Raw genomic sequence first — 18,337 nt, forward strand, 5'->3', positions numbered from 1 at the left:
TATTTATTCATGAGAGGCAAAGAGAGAGGGGGGGCGGGCAGAGACATAGGCAGGGGGAGAAGCAGGCTCCCTGCAGGGAGCCCGATGTGAGACTCGATCCCGGGACTCCAAGATCATGCCCTGGGCCGAAGGCAGGTGCTCAACTGCTGAGCCACCCAGGTGTCCCTGCTTTTTTTTTTTTTTTTTGATTCCACTTAAATTCTTTTACTATTATAGTCTCACTAGCTATTTGCAGATTATTTGTTTGTTTATTTTTTCAGATTTATTTTTGGAAGTCAAAAAACCATTTCTAAGCAATTTCCCATTTTTCCTAGATGTTTCATGGAACAATAACAGAAGAGCTAACCAGTCATGAAGAATGGAGTCACTATAATGAAAACATAATAGAAGATCAAAAAGATTTTGTTTATGTGAAGTTCAATGGCCTTCATTTAAAATCTATGGAAAATTTGCAATCCTGTATCTCTCTTAGAGTATGCATCTTCTCAAACAATTTTATTACAGATATTCATCCACTTCAAAGTTGTATAAAATTAGTCAAACTTGATCTCCATGGAAATCAGGTAAGCAATAGACACTTTAAATATTTGCATATAAATGAAGTTGATATTTAAAAACACTTATGCTATCTATCCCAATGTTTCCTACATTTTTTGTATAAAATATAAACAAAAATTTAAAAGTAAGTAGAATACATATATAAATACAGAATTTAAAACTTAAGGGGTACCTGGCTGGCTTAGTCGGGAGAGCAAGTGAGTCTTGATCTTTGGGTCATGAGTTTGAGCACCACGTTGGATGTAGAGGTCACTTTTAAAAAACTTTAAACAGGGATCCCTGGGTGGCGCAGCAGTTTGGCGCCTGCCTTTGGCCCAGGGCGCGATCCTGGAGACCCGGGATCGAATCCCACATCAGGCTCCCGGTGCATGGAGCCTGCTCCTCCCTCCGCCTGTGTCTCTGCCTCTCTCTCTCTCTCTGTGACTATCATAAATAAATAAAAAATTAAAAAAAATAAAAATAAAAAACTTTAAAAAAAAAATAATAAAAATAAAAAACTTTAAACAAAATTTTAAGGTAGAAATACATAAACACTGTGTAATTTGGTATATTTTACTTCTTAAATTAATAGTCTGGATTAAAAATGCTCTGGAATTTTTAATATTTTTAATGACATAATTGACATATGACATTATATTAAGTTCATCTGTACAACATCATGATTGGATATATGTATATGTCACATATTCTTTATCCATTTATCTTCCAAGGGACCCTTAGACTGCTTCCAGGTCTTGGCTATTGTAAATAATGCTAGAATGAATATAGGGGGTCCATGTATCTTTTTGAGTTAGTGTTTTCCTTGTCTTCAGATAGATACTGAGAAGTAGAATTGTTGGACCATATGGTAGTTGTATTTTTAATTTTGAGGACCCTCCCTGCTATTTTCCACAGTGGTTGTACATCCCCATTAGCAGTGCATGAGGGCTCCCTTTTCTCCACGTCCTTGCTAACACTTGTTATTTCCTGTCCTTTGGACAATGGCCATTCTAGCAGGTGTGAAGTGATACTTCATTGTGGTTTTGATTTGTATTTCCCTGATGATTATTGATAGCGGCATCTCTTCATGTACCACGTTGACCATCTGGATGTCTTCTTTAGGAAATCAGAGTCACTGCCCAGTTTTTAATGGGTTTTATTTTCATACTGAGTTGTATGAGTTCTTTATATATTTTGAGTATTATCCCCTTATTACATATGTGATTGATTTACAAATGTTTTCTTCCATTTGCTAGCTTTTCATTTTATTGATGGTTTCCTTTGCTGTGCGCAAGCGTCTTAGTTTGATGTATTTTTACCTGATGTATTTTTGCTTTTGTGTCCTTTGCTTCTCGTGTCAAAACCAAGAATCATCACCAGTGCTGTTGTGAAGGAGTATACTGCTTATGTTTTCTTCTAGGAGTTTTAGGTCTTAAGTGCAAGTCTAATCTATTTTGAGTTAATTATATGTATAGTAAAAGATAGTGGTCCAGTTTTATTCTTTGGATGTGGCTGTCCAGTTTTCCCAATACTGTTTACTGATCCAGTTTTCCCAATACGGTTTACTGAAGAGACTACCCCTGTGCTTGGTTTGGCAGCATATATAATAAAAATGGAATGATTCAGACTAGATTAGCATTGTCACTGTTTAAGGCTGATATGCAAGTTTGTGAAGAGACTGCCCTTTCCCCATTGTATATTTTTAACTCCATTAAATCAACTACCGTCTATGCATAGGTTTATTTCTGGTCTCTGTTCTGTGACATTGATCTTTGTGTCTATTTTTATGCTAATACCACACTGTTTTGATTATGATAGGTTTGTAATATAGTTTAAAATCAGGATGCATGATGCCTCTAGCTTTATTCTTTTTCAAGATTGCTTTGGTTTTCAGGGTTTTGTGCTTCCACATACATTTTGGGATTCTTTTTTCTTTTTCTGTGAAAAATGCCTTTGGAATTTAATTTTTTTAAATTTATTTATGATAGTCACAGAGAGAGAGAGAGAGAGAGGCAAAGACACAGGCAGAGGGAGAAGCAGGCTCCATGCACCGGGAGCCCGACGTGGAATTCGATCCCGGGTCTCCAGATCGCACCCTGGGCCAAAGGCAGGCGCTAAACCGCTGCACCACCCAGGGATCCCTGCCTTTGGAATTTAGACGAGATTACACTGAATATGTAGATTGTTTCGAGTAATATTATTCTAACAACATTTATTATCTCAGTCCATGAACATTTGTTTATCTCTTACTCAATTTCTTTCATCCATGTCTTACAGTTTTCAGTGTGCATATATTCACCTCCTTGGTTAAATTAATTGTAGGTATTTTACTCTTTTTGATGCAATTGTAAATGGGACTGTGTTCTTATTATCACTTATTATTAGTATATAGAAATGCAACAAATATTTGTATATTGATTTTGTATCCCACAACTTTACTGAATTGATTCATTAGTTTTAAGAATTTTTTGGTGAAGTCTTTAGAATTTTCTGTATGTAATATGTCATCTGCAAATGCTGACAGTTTTGTTTCTTCCTTCCTGATTTGCATGCCTTTTGTTTATTTTCCTTGATTAATTATTCTGGCTGGAACTTTTAATACTGTGTTGAACAAAAGTTGTAAAAGTGGACATCCTGGCCTTGTTCCTGATCATAAAGGAAAAGCTTTTAATTTTCACCATTGAATATGTTAGCTGTATGCATGTCATATATGGCTATTGTTTGCTGAGGTACATTCCCTCTGTACCTATTTTGTTAAGAGTTTTTATCATGAATAAGTATTGAATTTTGTCAAATGCTATTTATCTATTGAGATGATCATATAATTTTTATCCTTTATTTTTGTTAATGTGGTGTGTCACATTGATTGATAAGGTTCCTTAATTCTTTATGTTTAGAAAAGTTGAGAGTCAGTCTACTACAAAGGAATTTTTACTGAACAAAGTATATATTTCTATTCATTTAATTATACTAATAATGATAACCTATTCCAGATGAGCAGTGTCTTATGTTTTTACTCCACTCACCATTGGATAGAGATTCTTTTTTGGTTTATTAATGAGAAATTTGCCATTTCAGAAAATATTGAAATTTAGGAGATGTTTAATGTTTTTGTAGTTTCCATGCAATTCATAGAAAATTAATATTTGTATTTAGGATGTTATTATTAATAATAATTTCAGATAAAGAGTCTACCAGATACCAAATTTTGGAGTGGATTGAAGAAACTAAAACTCCTCTATCTTCATGACAATGGATTTGCAAAGTTAAAGAATATATGTATGTTATCTGCTTGTCCAAGTCTCATTGCGCTCACCATGTTCGATTGTCCAGTGAGCCTTAAAAAAGGATACAGACATGTTCTTGTCAACAGTATATGGCCTCTTAAAGCACTGGATTATCATGTGATTTCTGATGAAGAAATAATTCAGAACTGGCATCTTCCCGAAAGATTCAAAGCATGTAATCACCGACTTTTCTTTAATTTCTGCCCTGCTTTGAAAAAGGTAATTAGATTCATTAGAGTTCCATTTTAGATAAACCTGTTATATGAACTAATATATACTGTATCATTTATCTAAAGTTTCATAAACTAGTAAATACATTAGTAATACCTTATATCTGAGAATTTATAGACATTTATATGCCTACTGCATAGAAATTGCTGAGCCTAAACATATCAAATTGGAGAGAAACAAATATATTTTTGGTCTATATTATGTTTTAATAACTTTAACGAGATATAGCTTATATAAAATTCACTCATTTTTTATGTATCATTTAATAATTTTAGTAAATTTTAGTGCTGTATAACCATCTTCACATTCCAGTGTTAGAAATTTCCACTACTCCAAAAGTTTCCCTCTTTACCTTTATTCCCTCTTCCCTCTTTGCAATTATTCTCGACTCCCACCCCCAGTCTTAAGTACTATTGGTCTGGTTTCTGTTTCTACAAATTTGCTTTCATAAACATTTTGTATGAATCAAATCATGCAATACACAGGCTTATATGGCTGTGTGTGTTGTGTTTGAGGCTTATTTATGTTGTAGCATGTATCAAGAGTTAGTCACTTTTGATTGCTGAGTAATTTTCCATTACATGAATATACCACATTTTTTTGCCTATTCATCAATCGGTGGATATTTAGATTATTGTCAGTTTTTGCTATTATGAATGATGCTGTAAGGACACCTACTTACATGATTTTGTGTTGACATACGTTTTCAGTTTTCTTGGGTAGATTCTTAGGAGTACAATTGGTATGTATGGTAAGTTTGTGCTTAATCTTGAAAGAAACTAAATTGCTCTCTAAATAATAGAAACAATAAATGCATGAGGGTTCTAGTTTCTGTATGTCCTTGCAAACACTTAGTATTTTTTTCTGTTTTACACTATAGACATTATAGTAGGTAGAGAGTGGTATTTTATTTTGGTTTAAACTTTACTTCCCTAATGAGTATGATGATAAGCATTTTTAATCTTCTTATTACGTATGCGTGTATTTTTGTCAACTGTCTATATAATTTTTTGCTTATTTTGAAAGTGGGTTATTGTCTTATTATTGAGTTGTGAGAGTAGATATATGGATATAGTCTTTTAACAATACATGCATTGCAAATATTTTTTTTCTCAACCTCTAACTTATCTTTTCACTTTCTTCATGGCCTCTTTTAGAGCAGGAAAATTTTGAGTTTTAAAGACATCCAGGTTATGAATTTTTTCTTTTATGGATCATGCTTTTTATATTGTTTCTAAGAACTCTGCCTAAGGTCAGAAGACTCTTTCTGTGTTTTTTCCCAGGAGATTCTTTCTGAGTTTTTTCCTAGGAGTTTCATAATTTTAGCTGAAATTTAGACCTATGTTTTATTTTGAATGAATTTTTATATGTAGTATGAAGTAAGGATCTAACCTCATTTTTTTTTTTGCATGTAGATATTCAATTATACCACCCCCATTTATTGAAAAGTTTATTCTTTCTCAGGTGAATTGTCTGGGTATCTTTGTCAGAAATAAAGTTGCCATAAAATGTAATCTTAATTTCTGGACTCTCAGTTTATTCCAGTGGTCTATATATTTATCCTTATGTCAGTAGCATGCAGTCTCATTATTGTAGGTAGCTTTGTAGTTAAGTTTTGAAATGAGGAAGTGTGAATCCTCCAATTTTGCTCTTTTTTTTCAATATTGCTTTGGCTATTCAGAATCCCTTTCATTTACAAATGAATTTTAGGATCAGCTTGTAAATCTGCAATGATTCTTGCTGGGATAGTAATAAAGATTCCATTGAACTTATAAATCAGTTTGTGGAGATTGCCATCTTTACAATAGTTAATATTCTTATACTTGAATTTGAACTGACTCTGTATTTAGATATTCTTTAATTTTCTCAGCATTGTTTTATGGTTTTCTTTTTTTAAAGATATTTACTTATTTATTTATTTATTTATTTATTTATGAGAGACGTAGAGAGAGAGGCAGAGACATAGGCAGAGGGAGAGGCAGGGTTCTTGCAGAAAGCCCGATGTGGGACTGGATCCTGGAACCCCAGGATCACAACCTGAGCCAAATGCAGATGCTCAACCACTGAGTATCCCTTTTTTTATGGTTTTTATTGTGCAAGTTTTGTACTTACTTTGTTAAAATTTATTTCTGCGTATTTTATTCATTTTGATACTGTGAATGGAATTATTTTCTTAAATTTATTTTTGGATTCTTTGTTACTAATGTATAGAAATACAATTGATATTTTAATTTAATCTTCTATTCTTCCAATTTGGTATTTTCATTTTGTAGCTCTTAAAGTTTTTCGTTGATTCAAAATATTTGTTTTTTAATAGATAGTGGATCTCTAAGTTTTTTCAGATTTTCCATGTTTCAGGGATTCCATTGGGAAGTAGTTCAGTGCCTTAAAGGACAATTTAGAATATTAATTGAAGTGAATAAAGATATTAAATTATTAAATGATTAATATGGTGATATGGCATGTTGAAATCATGCTGATTTTGTTGATTTTTTTTTAAATGCTGAAAGAAGTGATTGAGATCTAGTTGAACGTTACAAAAGACTTAAATGGATAGATAAAAATAAAGAAATGCTTTATGACATGAGTATTAGAGCAAATAAATGACATAAGAGTTTATTTTTTATTTTTTTTTAAAATTTTTTTTTAAATTTTTTTTTTTATTTTTTTATTTATGTTAGTCACAGAGAGATAGAGAGAGGCAGAGACACAGGCAGAGGGAGAAGCAGGCTCCATGCACCGGGAGCCCGATGTGGGATTCGATCCTGGATCTCCAGGATCGCGCCCTGGGCCAAAGGCAGGCACCAAACTGCTGCGCCACCCAGGGATCCCGACATAAGAGTTTAAAAGAGATGATGAGCTTTGCTGGTGTTAGAAAACTCCATTACAAGATATTGGAAGTAAAAAATGTATGTTGCAGAACAGTATTTATAATATTCTAAGTATTTATAAATATATTTACATATTTTATATATATGCATTGACAATTGATGAAAAATTGAAAATCAGTTGAACAGTGATCACATTTGAAAGGATATATGAAGATACACAGTGATTATGCATGGAGATTAGGAAGTTAGAAAACTTTATAGCTGCATACAATTACTTATAAAAAGTTATGAGCGCATTAGTGATTTTGAAATAATAGTTACAAATTTTAGAGAAATAAAAAAAATGAAGTAGTATTGAATTCTGAATGTCTTAACCAGGGCCCTAAAACAAAAATTTCATTTACATATTCTACTTGGGTATTATGGTATGATCAAAGGTAGAAGATCTTTGACTTTTTTTTTTTTTTTAACATACTTGACTTTTTTAAGGACAATCAAAATGACTGATGTTCATTTAAGAAATTAATAGGAAGTTAGTGGGAGTATGAAAAGAAACTTGGATGACATACTAAGGAGTTTAGACTTCTTAATGAATGCAGTGAAGATCTATTGTAGTTATTTGGGAAGGAAATTAGAGTTTTTCTATTATAGTTGGTGCTCTATGGATAAATTTTATTGACAAAGTTTTTTTAAAGGAAATTAATCCAGTATTTTGCCAGCAAATTAAAAGGGGTTAGGAGACAGATTAGAGCAGAGAGATCAATTATCTGTAGGCCAGAATGATGTTATTAGAGTTGATACAGGCAGACCATAGTGGCAAAGAAGAAGACAGTGTAGAAGACAGTCAAAGTCACTGTGGTAGGCACTTTATGTATTTTATCCCTTCATTTCTTTACCATGCATGTATATTGGTCACCTAATATGTGAACTAGATTATCCTGTACTCAGTGGTAAATAATACCGACAAAGGTTCTACTCTCTTAAAGTTCAGTGGGAAGGCACAGCAAGGAAACATGTAAGCAGAAAAAACAAAACAAAAAACCCCAGCCTAATGCCAGATTGTCTTAAATTCTAAAGAAAAGAAACTGAAGTAGTAACATGACAAAAGAGATGAAGGCTGGGCCAGATAGGGATGGACTTTCTGACAAAATATGCCTTCTTCACCATGTTGTTTGATATAAAAAGATCTTATTTCACAGAAGAAAATATAATAAGGTTGAAGATTTTACCCACTATCTGTCATATAGTCAGTCATGAAGCTGGGATTTCAGAGACGCTTTGTATCACTTAGTTTAAGGGAAAATAATCATTTTAAAAATGAAGGAGATTTTTAAAAGTTAAGGACAATTATCATGGAAACAAAAATATTTTGAAAACTTCTGTTGCAGAGATTGTTGTTTCTTTGGAATTTCAGTAAGTTTCAGGAACTATAGAGGGTTAATATGTAATTACCAAGTATAGAAAGTTTCTGAGAAAATTTTGGACAGAGGAAAGACAATGCCTTAACTGCCAGAAATAAGATTAATGGGTGATTTTTTTTTAAAGTGAGATGATATTAACTTCAGTATATTTTTAAGCCAAGAGAGATAAATTTTAATTTAAAATAAAAGGTTGAAAATAGGGATGCCTGGGTGGCTCAGCGGTTTGGTGCCTGCCTTCAGCCTAGGGTGTGATCCTGGAGACCCAGGATCAAGACCCATGTCAGGCTCCCTGCATGGAGCCTGCTTCTCTCTCTCTGCCTCTCTCTCTGCCTGTGTTTCTGCCTTTCTATCTGTATCTCTCATGAATAAAAAAATAAAATCTTAAAAAAAAAGGTTGAAAATATCTCTAGTCTAACAGTGGTGAGAGTGGACATCTTTGTCTTATTCCTGACTAGAGAGGAAAAGCTTTTGGTTTTTTCCCCATTGAGGATGATATTAGCTGTTGGTCTTTAAAGTATAGACTTTATGAGTTGAAATTTGTTCCTCTGTCCTTACTTTGTTGAGGGTTTCTATCAAGAATGGGTGCTGTGACTTGTCAAATGCTTTTTCTACGTCTGTTGAGAGGATCATATGGTTCTTATTCTTTCTTTTATTAATGTGGTGTTTCACGTTGATAAAAATTCAAGTAGAAATAAATTCTACTTGATCGTGGTGAATGATTCTTTTAATGTTCTGTTGGATTGAATTTGCTGGTATTTTGTTGAGAATTTCTATATCCATGTTCATCAAAGATTGGCCTGTAGTTCTCGTTTTTATCGGAATCTCTGGCTGAATTCAGAATCAAGATAATGAAAATGAACAAGATAATGATAATGATAATTCATAGAATGAGTTTGGAAGTTTTCCTTCCACTTCTTTTTTCTTTCTCTTCTTTCTCTTTTCTTTTTTGGAAGAGTTTGAGAAGAATAGAGATTAACTCTTTAAATATTTGATAGAATTCCCCTGGGAAGCCATTCAGTCCTGGACGTTAGTTTTTCAGGAGATTTTTGATGACTGATTCAATTTCTTTGCTGGTTATCAGTCTGTTAAAGTTTTCTACATCTTTCTCTTTTAATTAAACAAGTTTATATACTAACAATAGATAAGAATTTATGTATTTCTTCCAGGTTGTCCAATTTGTTGGCATATAATTTTTCATAATATTCTCATGGTTGTTTCTATTTCTGTGGTGTGATTTTGATTTCTTCTCTCTCATTAGTGATTTTGTTTATTTAAGTTCTTTCTCTTTTTGATAAACATGGCTTGGGATTAATCAATTTTATCAATTCTTTCAAAGAATTATCCCCCGATTTCATAAATATATTCTACTTTTTAATTTGTTTCTGTATCATTTATTTCTACTCTAATGTTTCTTGTTTCCCTTCTGTTGGCTTTAGGCTTCATTTGTTGTTCTTTTGCTAGCTCTTTTAGGTGTAATGTTAGGTTGCATATTTGGGATTTTTCTTGCTTCCTTGGGTAGGCCTATATTGCTATATACTTCTTATGACTACTTTTGCTACATCCCAAAGGTTTTTAGATTCTTACATTTTCATTTTCATTTTTTCCATGTATTTTTTAAGTTCTTTTTAAATCTCTTGATTGACTCATTCATTCTGCAGTAGGATATTCTTTAGCCTCCATGTGTTTGTGGTCTTTCCAAATTTTTTGTGATTGACTTTAAGTTTTATAGTGTTGTGATCAGAAAGTATGCATGATGTGATCTTAATCTTTTTGTACTTGTTGAGGTCTTATTTTTGACCTAGTATGTCATCTTTTCTGGAGAATGTAACTATATGCACTTGAAAAGACTGCATATTCCCTTGCTTTGGGATGAAATATTCTGAATATATCTGTGAAGTCCATTTGGTCCAGTGTGTCATTCAAAGCCATTGTTTCCTTGTTGATTTTCTGCTTAATTTGTCCATTGCTATAAGTGGGATGTTAAAGTCCTCTATTAGTATTGCATTTTATCAGAGTTCCTTTTTGTTTGTTTTTTGTTGATTTATATATTTGGATGCTCTCAAATTGGGTGCATAAATATTTATAATTGTTAGATGTTCTTTTTTTAAAATATTTTATTTACTTATTCATGAGAGACACACAGAGAGAGGCAGAGACATAGGCAGAAGGATGTGGAACTTGATCCCTGGAGCCCGGATCACACCCTGAGCCAAAGGCAGACACTCAACCATTGAGCCACCCAGGCATCCCTACAGTTGTTGGAGGTTCTTATTGGATAGACTACTTTATTATGATATAGTGCCCTTCTTCATCTCTTGTGATAGTCTTTGGCTTAAAATCTAGTTTGTTTGAAATAAATATTGCTACTCCAGCTGTCTTTTGATATCCATTCGCATGGTAAATATTTCTCCATCCCCTCACTTTCAATAGGCACATTAAAAAAAAAAAAAAACTACAGGTGTCTTTAGATCTAAAATGAGTCTCTTATATGCAGCATATAGATGGTCCTCGTTTTTTTTTTTTTTCCATTCTGATACCGTATGTCTTTTGATTGAAGCATTTAGTCCATTTACATTCAGAAAAATTATTGATAAATATGAATTTAGTGTCATCTTATTACTTGTTTTTTGTTTGTTTCTGGAGATTTTCTCTATTCCTTTCTAGTCCTTATCACTTTTTATCTGTCTTTCTTACTCAAAGAGTCCCCTTTAGTATTTCTTGCAGGGCTAGTTTAGTGGTCACAAACTTCTTTAGTTTTTGTTGTTTGGGAAACTGTCCTTCTCTTCTGAGTGATAGCCTGAAGCCTTGCTAGATAGAGTCTTCTTGGCTGTAGATTTTTCCCATTCAGTGTTGATATATCTTACTACTTTCTTCTGGTCTGCCAAGTTTCTGTGGAGAAATCTGCTGTTAATCTTATTTGTCTTCCTTTGTAAGTCAGGGACTTCACTTCTTGCTGCTTTTAGGATTTTTTCTTTATCTCTATATTTTGCAAATTAAGATATGATATGTCTTGTTGTTAGCCTGCTTTTGTTAATTTTGATGGAAATTCTCTGTGTCTCCTCAATTTGGATCTGTTTCCTTCCCAGATTGAGGAAATTTTTAGCTATAAATTCCTCAAATAAACCTCTTCTTCCTTTCCTCTTCTTATTCTGGGACTCATATGATACAAATTTTATTACAGTTTACGGAGTCACTGAGTTCCTTCAGTCTACATTTGTGATCCAATATTTTTCTTTCCCTTTTCTTTTAGCTTCATTATTTTCCATAATTTTATCTTCTGTATCACTTATTTGTTCCTTTGCCTCTTCTAACCTTGTGATCATTACATCTAGCTGTTATACATCTCAGTTGTAGTTTTTTTTCTTTTTAATCTTTAAGCAGCCTAATTTTTAGCATCTTTTATTTCCGCATTATGGGATTTTCTGGTATCTTCTATATTTTCCTAAAGCCTGGCTAGTATCATTATGATTGTTGCTTTAAATTCTGGATTAGGTGTTTAACTTATATCTTTTTAAATTAGATCTCTGGTTATGACCTTTTCTTGTTCTTTCTTTTGGGATGAGTTGGTTGGTGTTGGTATTTTGTCTAGGTCTTTGTCTTCTTCTGTATGTTAGGAAAATCTATTATGTTTCATGCTCCTGAGAGTAATGGCTTTATATAGAAAAGGTCATATATGTCCAGGGCCTGATGCTTCAGGAAGTGTATCTGGTATATGTTGTGTGCACTTTATTGCTGTGTTGTGGCTGCTATTTCCCTCAGGTCATCCCTCTGCAGTTTCCTCTTGCCTGAAGTGGGGAGTATTTAAACCTTGACCAGAGAGTATGGTGAATTTTAACTAGATATGCTCTGTTCTGCTTGTTAAAAGAGACCTGATGCTATTTCCATTAGAGCTGAAATTTTGTAGAACTATATGGTCAGTAGATGTGGTGCATTTGGGGGGGCCAGCTGAGTTTTAAAACTCCAAACTTTAGGGACCTGGCATGGTGGGGATCTGTGCTGGTCCTCTGGAGGAGGGTCTTGATGCTCTAGGACTGATGCATGTTTGTTCCAGATGGGCAGTTGTATCAAAGTACATGGGTATGAAGTTTGGACAGCAAGAAGCTAGTGTCCAGATTAGCTGCCTTCAGCAGGTGTCTCCGTGCCTATGGTGAGGGGTGGCAAGAAAAATGGTGCCCACTGGCTCCTTTGTCTCTGGAGAGGCAATGCCACCCTTCTTACATGTGCTTCAAGAAGGAGAAGCCCCCTTTCCCACTGTGTCCCCAGGGATGCTCAAATTATAGTCTGTCCCCAGGCTATCTGCCCTCCTTCTCCACTGGAGCACTGCAGCACCCTCAGGGCTCCACACTGGCCATACCACAGACCTGCTGTTTTTAAAAACTCACGAAAATCAGCCCCTCTTGTTTTCCCCCATCAATGGCTTTGGGAAAATATTTTCCTTGTGTGATTCCCTGTGTGCTCCTCTCTCTCTCTCTCTCTCCTTCTCTGACTAAGGCTCCCTCCCCTCCACAGCACCCTCAATCCCTTTCTACCCAGCTACATCTCTGTACCTCCTGCCTTCCACGATGTGGTCTCTTCTCTCTCATTGTGCAATTCGTTCTGTCAGTCCTCAGATAGATTTCTTATGTATTCAGAATGATTTGGTATTTATCTAGCTGTGTTTGAGGGAGAGGAAAGCCTAGGTTCTTCCTACTGCTCTGCCATTTTAGCTCTTACCCCAAAATAGAGATTTTTAGATCAAACATTCAGCATCAGTTTTTTTTTTTTTCTTAATTCCAATGTAAGTATCAAAAAGAAAAATGCAGGCAGCCCAGGTGGCTCAATGGTTTAGTGCCGCCTTCAGCACAGGGCCTGATCCTGGGGTCTTGGGATCAAGTCCCATGTCAGGCTCCCAGCATGGAGCCTGCTTCTCCCTCTGCCTGTGTCTCTGCCTTTCTCTCTCTTTCTCTGTGTCTCTCATGAATAAATTTAAAAAAATGCATAAATATAATGACCGAGTAGATATTTGAAAGTAAACTTATGCTTAATAGATAATGCAGATGACATATTGTAGAATTTATATTTTTGCTTTTAAAAATAAAAGAAAGATAAAGAAGAAAATATAACCTATATGATATATAAAAAAAATCACAAGACATTGTCAAAAGTAAGACTATGTTGATAAAAATTACTATATATTTACATTTGTGAATGTGATATGATTATAAGTAAATGTAAATAATTGTAAATTTATTATAAGTGTAAAAACCAATTTCAAGATGGCTATTAGGAAGAAAAGTCCAAAAATTAAGGTAATACCGAAAAACTAAAAGTAAAATGCTAAGTAAATATATAAGTAGGGCAGCCCGGGTGGCCCAGCGGTTTAGCGCCACCTTCAGCCTGGAGTGTGATCCTGGACACCCAAAGTCCAGTCCCACGTCAGGCTCCCTGCATGGAGCCTGCTTCTCCCTCTGCCTGTGTCTCTGCCTCTCTCTCTCTCTCTCTCTCTCTCTCTCTATGTGTGTCTGTCATGAATAAATAAATACAATCTTAAAATATATATATGTAGAATAAAGCAAAAGACTTAAAATTAGTCTTAATATAGAATTTATCACACAAAACATTAAATGGCAAAATAATAACCATTTCAATTGATATAAGAAAATAATAGCTACAACTAAAGAGATTTTTGAGCACTAATATACAAAATGATATTATACAAAAACATAAATAGTTTTAGAAATTTACGACTAAGTAGAAACTATTACAGTACAGAGGGAACACACTTAATGAACATTTTGTTAAAAATTCAGGACACAGAATTCTGCTTCTAGGAAGATAGATTAGATATTTCTCTTGCAAAGTATAATTCAATTTCCTGTACATTATATGTGTTATATAGTTATTTTTTGTGATATAATGTATTATATAATACTACAGGCATACCTTAGAGATATTGTAGTTTTCATATCAAACCAACACAATAAAGCAAATATTATATTAAAGTAACTCAAATAAATATTTCCAATTCATATAAAATTTAAGTTTATACTATAATCCATTAAGTATGTAATATTATAGTAGTATGTATAAAGTATATGTATTGTAGTATGTATACTTTTTATTGCTAAAAAGTGCTAACCATCATCTGAGTTTACAGTGAATTTTAGTCACTGATCACAGATCACCGTAACAAATAAAGTAATGAAAAAAATTTGAAATGTGGTGAGAATTACCAAAATGTGACATACAGGTGGTTGTGGGCAAACGGTATGGGTAAAAATGGCATCAATACACTTGCTTAATGGAGGGTTACCACAACCTTTAATTTGTAAAAAATGCAGATTTTATGTAGTACAATAAAGCAAAGTATAATAAAACAAGGTATGTCTGTATATATTATGTCTTATATAAATTCCTTGGACATTATATGTGAAACATACATAAAAAGACCGAGTGTTGAAGAGCAGAGGCTGACTGGCTAGGACAGTCAGAATTTGAGCAATGATGCAGTGGTGAATGAATTCCCTATTTTGCTGTTTTTGTTTCATTTTTTTTTTATATCCTAAAATTAAAGCTAAAGAAGTCAGTAACCTAAAAACCAAAGGATTTAACCAAATAAACAAAATATCAAAGTACCTGCTCTCTCTGTCCAAACAACCAAGAAAGGTTCATTCTAGTAAGACAGTTGGCTTTCAGACAATAACCATTCTATTCCAGTTAAAACAATGGAAAGAAAAAGAAAAAAAAAAAACTTTGGTTCCATTTCCACCCAAGCCAGCCATCATAGATTGAGTTGAAAGCCTAGACTTCCATCCTCATGAAGCTCTAATGAGGCAATCCAGTTACTCACTGGGATGATGTCACAGAACTTTTGCTATTTCCGAGCTGTAACAAGGCCACTCTCATAGCCATGTCAATAAAGACCACATGAAAGTGGAAATTCCCACTTCTACCCAGAATTAATGAGAAGCCCACCCCCCACCTTGGAGGTTAATAGAGGCTTGAATGGTGGTAAGTCTGAACCTCTACCTCCCCCTGGAGGGAGATAGTGACATCCTTCTACGTCCCCCTGGTAACAAGATAGTGACATCCATTGCCCCTGCTGGAACAATATCAGAGAAAGCCAGCTAAAACAGAAGGTTTAAATGATATTGAAAGTTTTAGAACATAATACAAAAATGCCTAGGTTTCAATCAATAGACACTCAACATATAAAGAACTAGGAAGATCTTAAACTGAATGAAGAGACAATAGATGTTAATCCTGAGATGCTTTCACTGTTTAAAACTTTCTGATAATTGTTTTTAAATATTTACTTTATTTATTTGAGAGAGAGAGAGAGAGCTTGCATGAGTAGGGGGAGGGGCAGAGGCAGAAGCAGACTCCCCATGGGAGCTTGGGGCCAGACATAGGACCTGATCCCAGGACCCCGGGATCATGACCTGAGTGGAAGGCAGACACTTAACTGGATTGAGCCACCCAAGTGCCCTCTCACCACATTTTTTTAAAAAAATATTTAATTTATTTATTCATGAGGGAGAGAAAGAAAGAGGCAGAGACACAGGCAGAGGGAGAAGCAAGCTCCATGCAGGGAGCCTGTCGTGGGACTCAATCCCAGGTCTCCAGGATCACGCCCTGGACTGAAGGCGGCGCTAAACCGCTGAGCCACCAGGGCTGCCCTTCCTGATAAATTTTTTTAATGCAGCTATCATTAAAATGCTTCAATGATTAATTATAAACATACTTGAAACATGTACAAATAGAAAGCTTCAACTATGTAATAGAGAAAAAGAAACATGCTCATTTGAGAACTCAAAGATACAATAACCAAAATAAGAAGCTCTGTTAAGATGAACTTAACAGCAGAATGGTGGGTGAAGATTAAAGAATGAGGGAAAACAGAAGATAGAATAGTATAAATTAATTGATGTGAACAACAGAAAATATACTGAAAAATGAAAAGAATAGATATTCCAGGCAAATGGAAACAGGTATTTCATCCAAATAGAGACCAAAAGAAAAATGGGGTAGGTATATATATATACAAAAATAGACTTTAAGTCAAAAGTCATTATAATGATAAAAGGGTCAATCCAGCAAGAGTATGTAGCATTTGTAAGTATTTATGCATTTGACATAGAAGCCCTTTAGTGCCTGCCTTTGGCCCAGGGCACGGTCCTGGAGACCCAGGATTGAATCCCACGTCGGGCTCCTGGTGCATGGAGCCTGCTTCTCCCTCTGCCTATGTCTCTGCCTCTCTCTCTCTCTCTATCATAAATAAATAAATTAATTTAAAAAAAAAGTATGTAAAGCAAATATTAACTAAACTAAATAGCTTCTGTGCAGCAAAGGAAACTATCAACAAAATGAAAGGCAGCTAACAAAATTACAGAAGATATTGGTGAATAATATATCTGATAAATCATAACACTGATCTAAATATATGTATAAAATACTTAAAATTATTAAAAAGGCAGAGCTATAAAGAAAGGTAAGTCTTTTACACTTCATTTTATTTTTTATTTTTTATTTATTTATTTTTTTACACTTCATTTTAATGAGTAAATTGGTGACATCATTTGACTATGTGTGTGTAAGAAAGTTCTAAAAAATAGAATGCACAAAAAACACTATAGAATATAAATGGAGTTCTCAAATTCTTTAAGTAGTAGGAAAGTAAGAATATGAAAACAAAAAGCAGAGAAAACAAATAGAAAACATAAAATGGCAGAGTTGTCCTTTTCTATCAGTAATTACATTAAAATTTATATTAAACTTAAATGGCTTAAATGTACCAATTGAAAGATAGATATGGCAAAGAGGATTTAAAAATATAGCCCAAGTATATGTTGTCTACCTGAAACTTCAAACACAATGATATAGGCACGTTGAAAATAAAAGGATGGGAAATCAAAAGTAATCAAAGGCAAACTCTACAACCCTATCAACCAACAGAACCTAACTCCACCAGCAACATCAGAATAGACATTCAAATGTCCAATCATATGTACGTCATTTCCTGTTTCATAGAACAAATTTCAACAAATTTAAAACAATTTGAATCATACAGGGTGTATTCTTTGACTACAGAAAAATAAGACTACAATCCCCAAAACTTGAAAACTAAGCAACAAACTTCTACGAAATCTACAGATCAAAGATATAGTATCAAGGAGAAAAAAATTGAATTAAAATAAAAGTAGAACCTACCAAAATTTGTGGGACACAGCTAAAGCAATGCTGAGAGCGAAATTTTTAGTACTAAATGCATATTTTGGAAAAGAGGAAAATCCTCAAATCAACAGTCTGAGATTCCCCCTCTCAAGATCTAAGAAAAACAAGAGCAAAATAAACCTAAAGTAAGCAGAAAGAAGGAAACATTCCTTCTCCCAAACATTTACAATTTTATTATTTCTTCTAGAAAATAAAAGGAACACCTCCCATTTATTTCATAAAGTTAAAGTACCTTGATACCAAAAGCAAAGACAGTACCAAAAAAGAAAACTGACCACCAGTATCCCTCATGAATATACGCATAATAATCCTTAACAGAATGTTAGTAGATAGAATTCAGTATGTGAAAATAACTATATACCGTGAGCAAATGGTGCTTATTCCAGGGATACAAGGCTTGCTCAAAATCATTTAATGTAGTTTACCATATCAAAAGATGAAAGAAAAATATATCAACTATCATATATCAGTTAATGGGGAAAAAGTTTTAGGCCAAGTTTGGCCAAGTTCAACATCCATTCATGAACAAAACAAAACAAACCACCTCAGAAAAATAGGCATAGAGAACTTCCATTATTTATAAAGAAAATAAAATAAAAATTAACAGCTAACTTTATGCTTAATGGTGAAAAACGGAATAATTTCTCCCCGAGAGAGGTAATGACACAAGGACACCCACCATCTCTTCTCATGCCAACATAGTGCTGGGCAGTGTAGCTAGTGCAATAAGGTGAAAAAAGATGAAAAAATAAGAAATAAAACTCTCTATTTTACCTCTGTAGGTAATCCCAAAGAATCCACAAAAAAAATCTCTTAA

At 33.9% G+C, this 18,337-nt stretch overlaps 1 protein-coding gene and 1 non-coding gene across 2 annotated transcripts in view; both read left to right on the top strand.

Moving 5' to 3' along the window:
* The first annotated feature begins 314 nt into the window (after positions 1-314).
* LRRIQ3 (leucine rich repeats and IQ motif containing 3) overlaps positions 315-18,337 on the top strand; it is a 160,040-nt gene continuing 142,017 nt past the window's right edge. The window contains exons 1-2 of the mRNA XM_041750740.1: positions 315-563; positions 3,720-4,043. Of these exons, the coding sequence (XP_041606674.1) occupies positions 315-563; positions 3,720-4,043 (573 nt within the window). The remainder of the gene's footprint in view (positions 564-3,719; positions 4,044-18,337) is intronic.
* LOC121488517 lies at positions 2,120-2,226 on the top strand. The gene has a single exon (XR_005987135.1). It is a non-coding gene; the product is annotated as a U6 spliceosomal RNA (small nuclear RNA).

This window comes from Vulpes lagopus, chromosome 3 (assembly GCF_018345385.1).
Source record: "Vulpes lagopus strain Blue_001 chromosome 3, ASM1834538v1, whole genome shotgun sequence".
NCBI lineage: Eukaryota > Metazoa > Chordata > Mammalia > Carnivora > Canidae > Vulpes > Vulpes lagopus.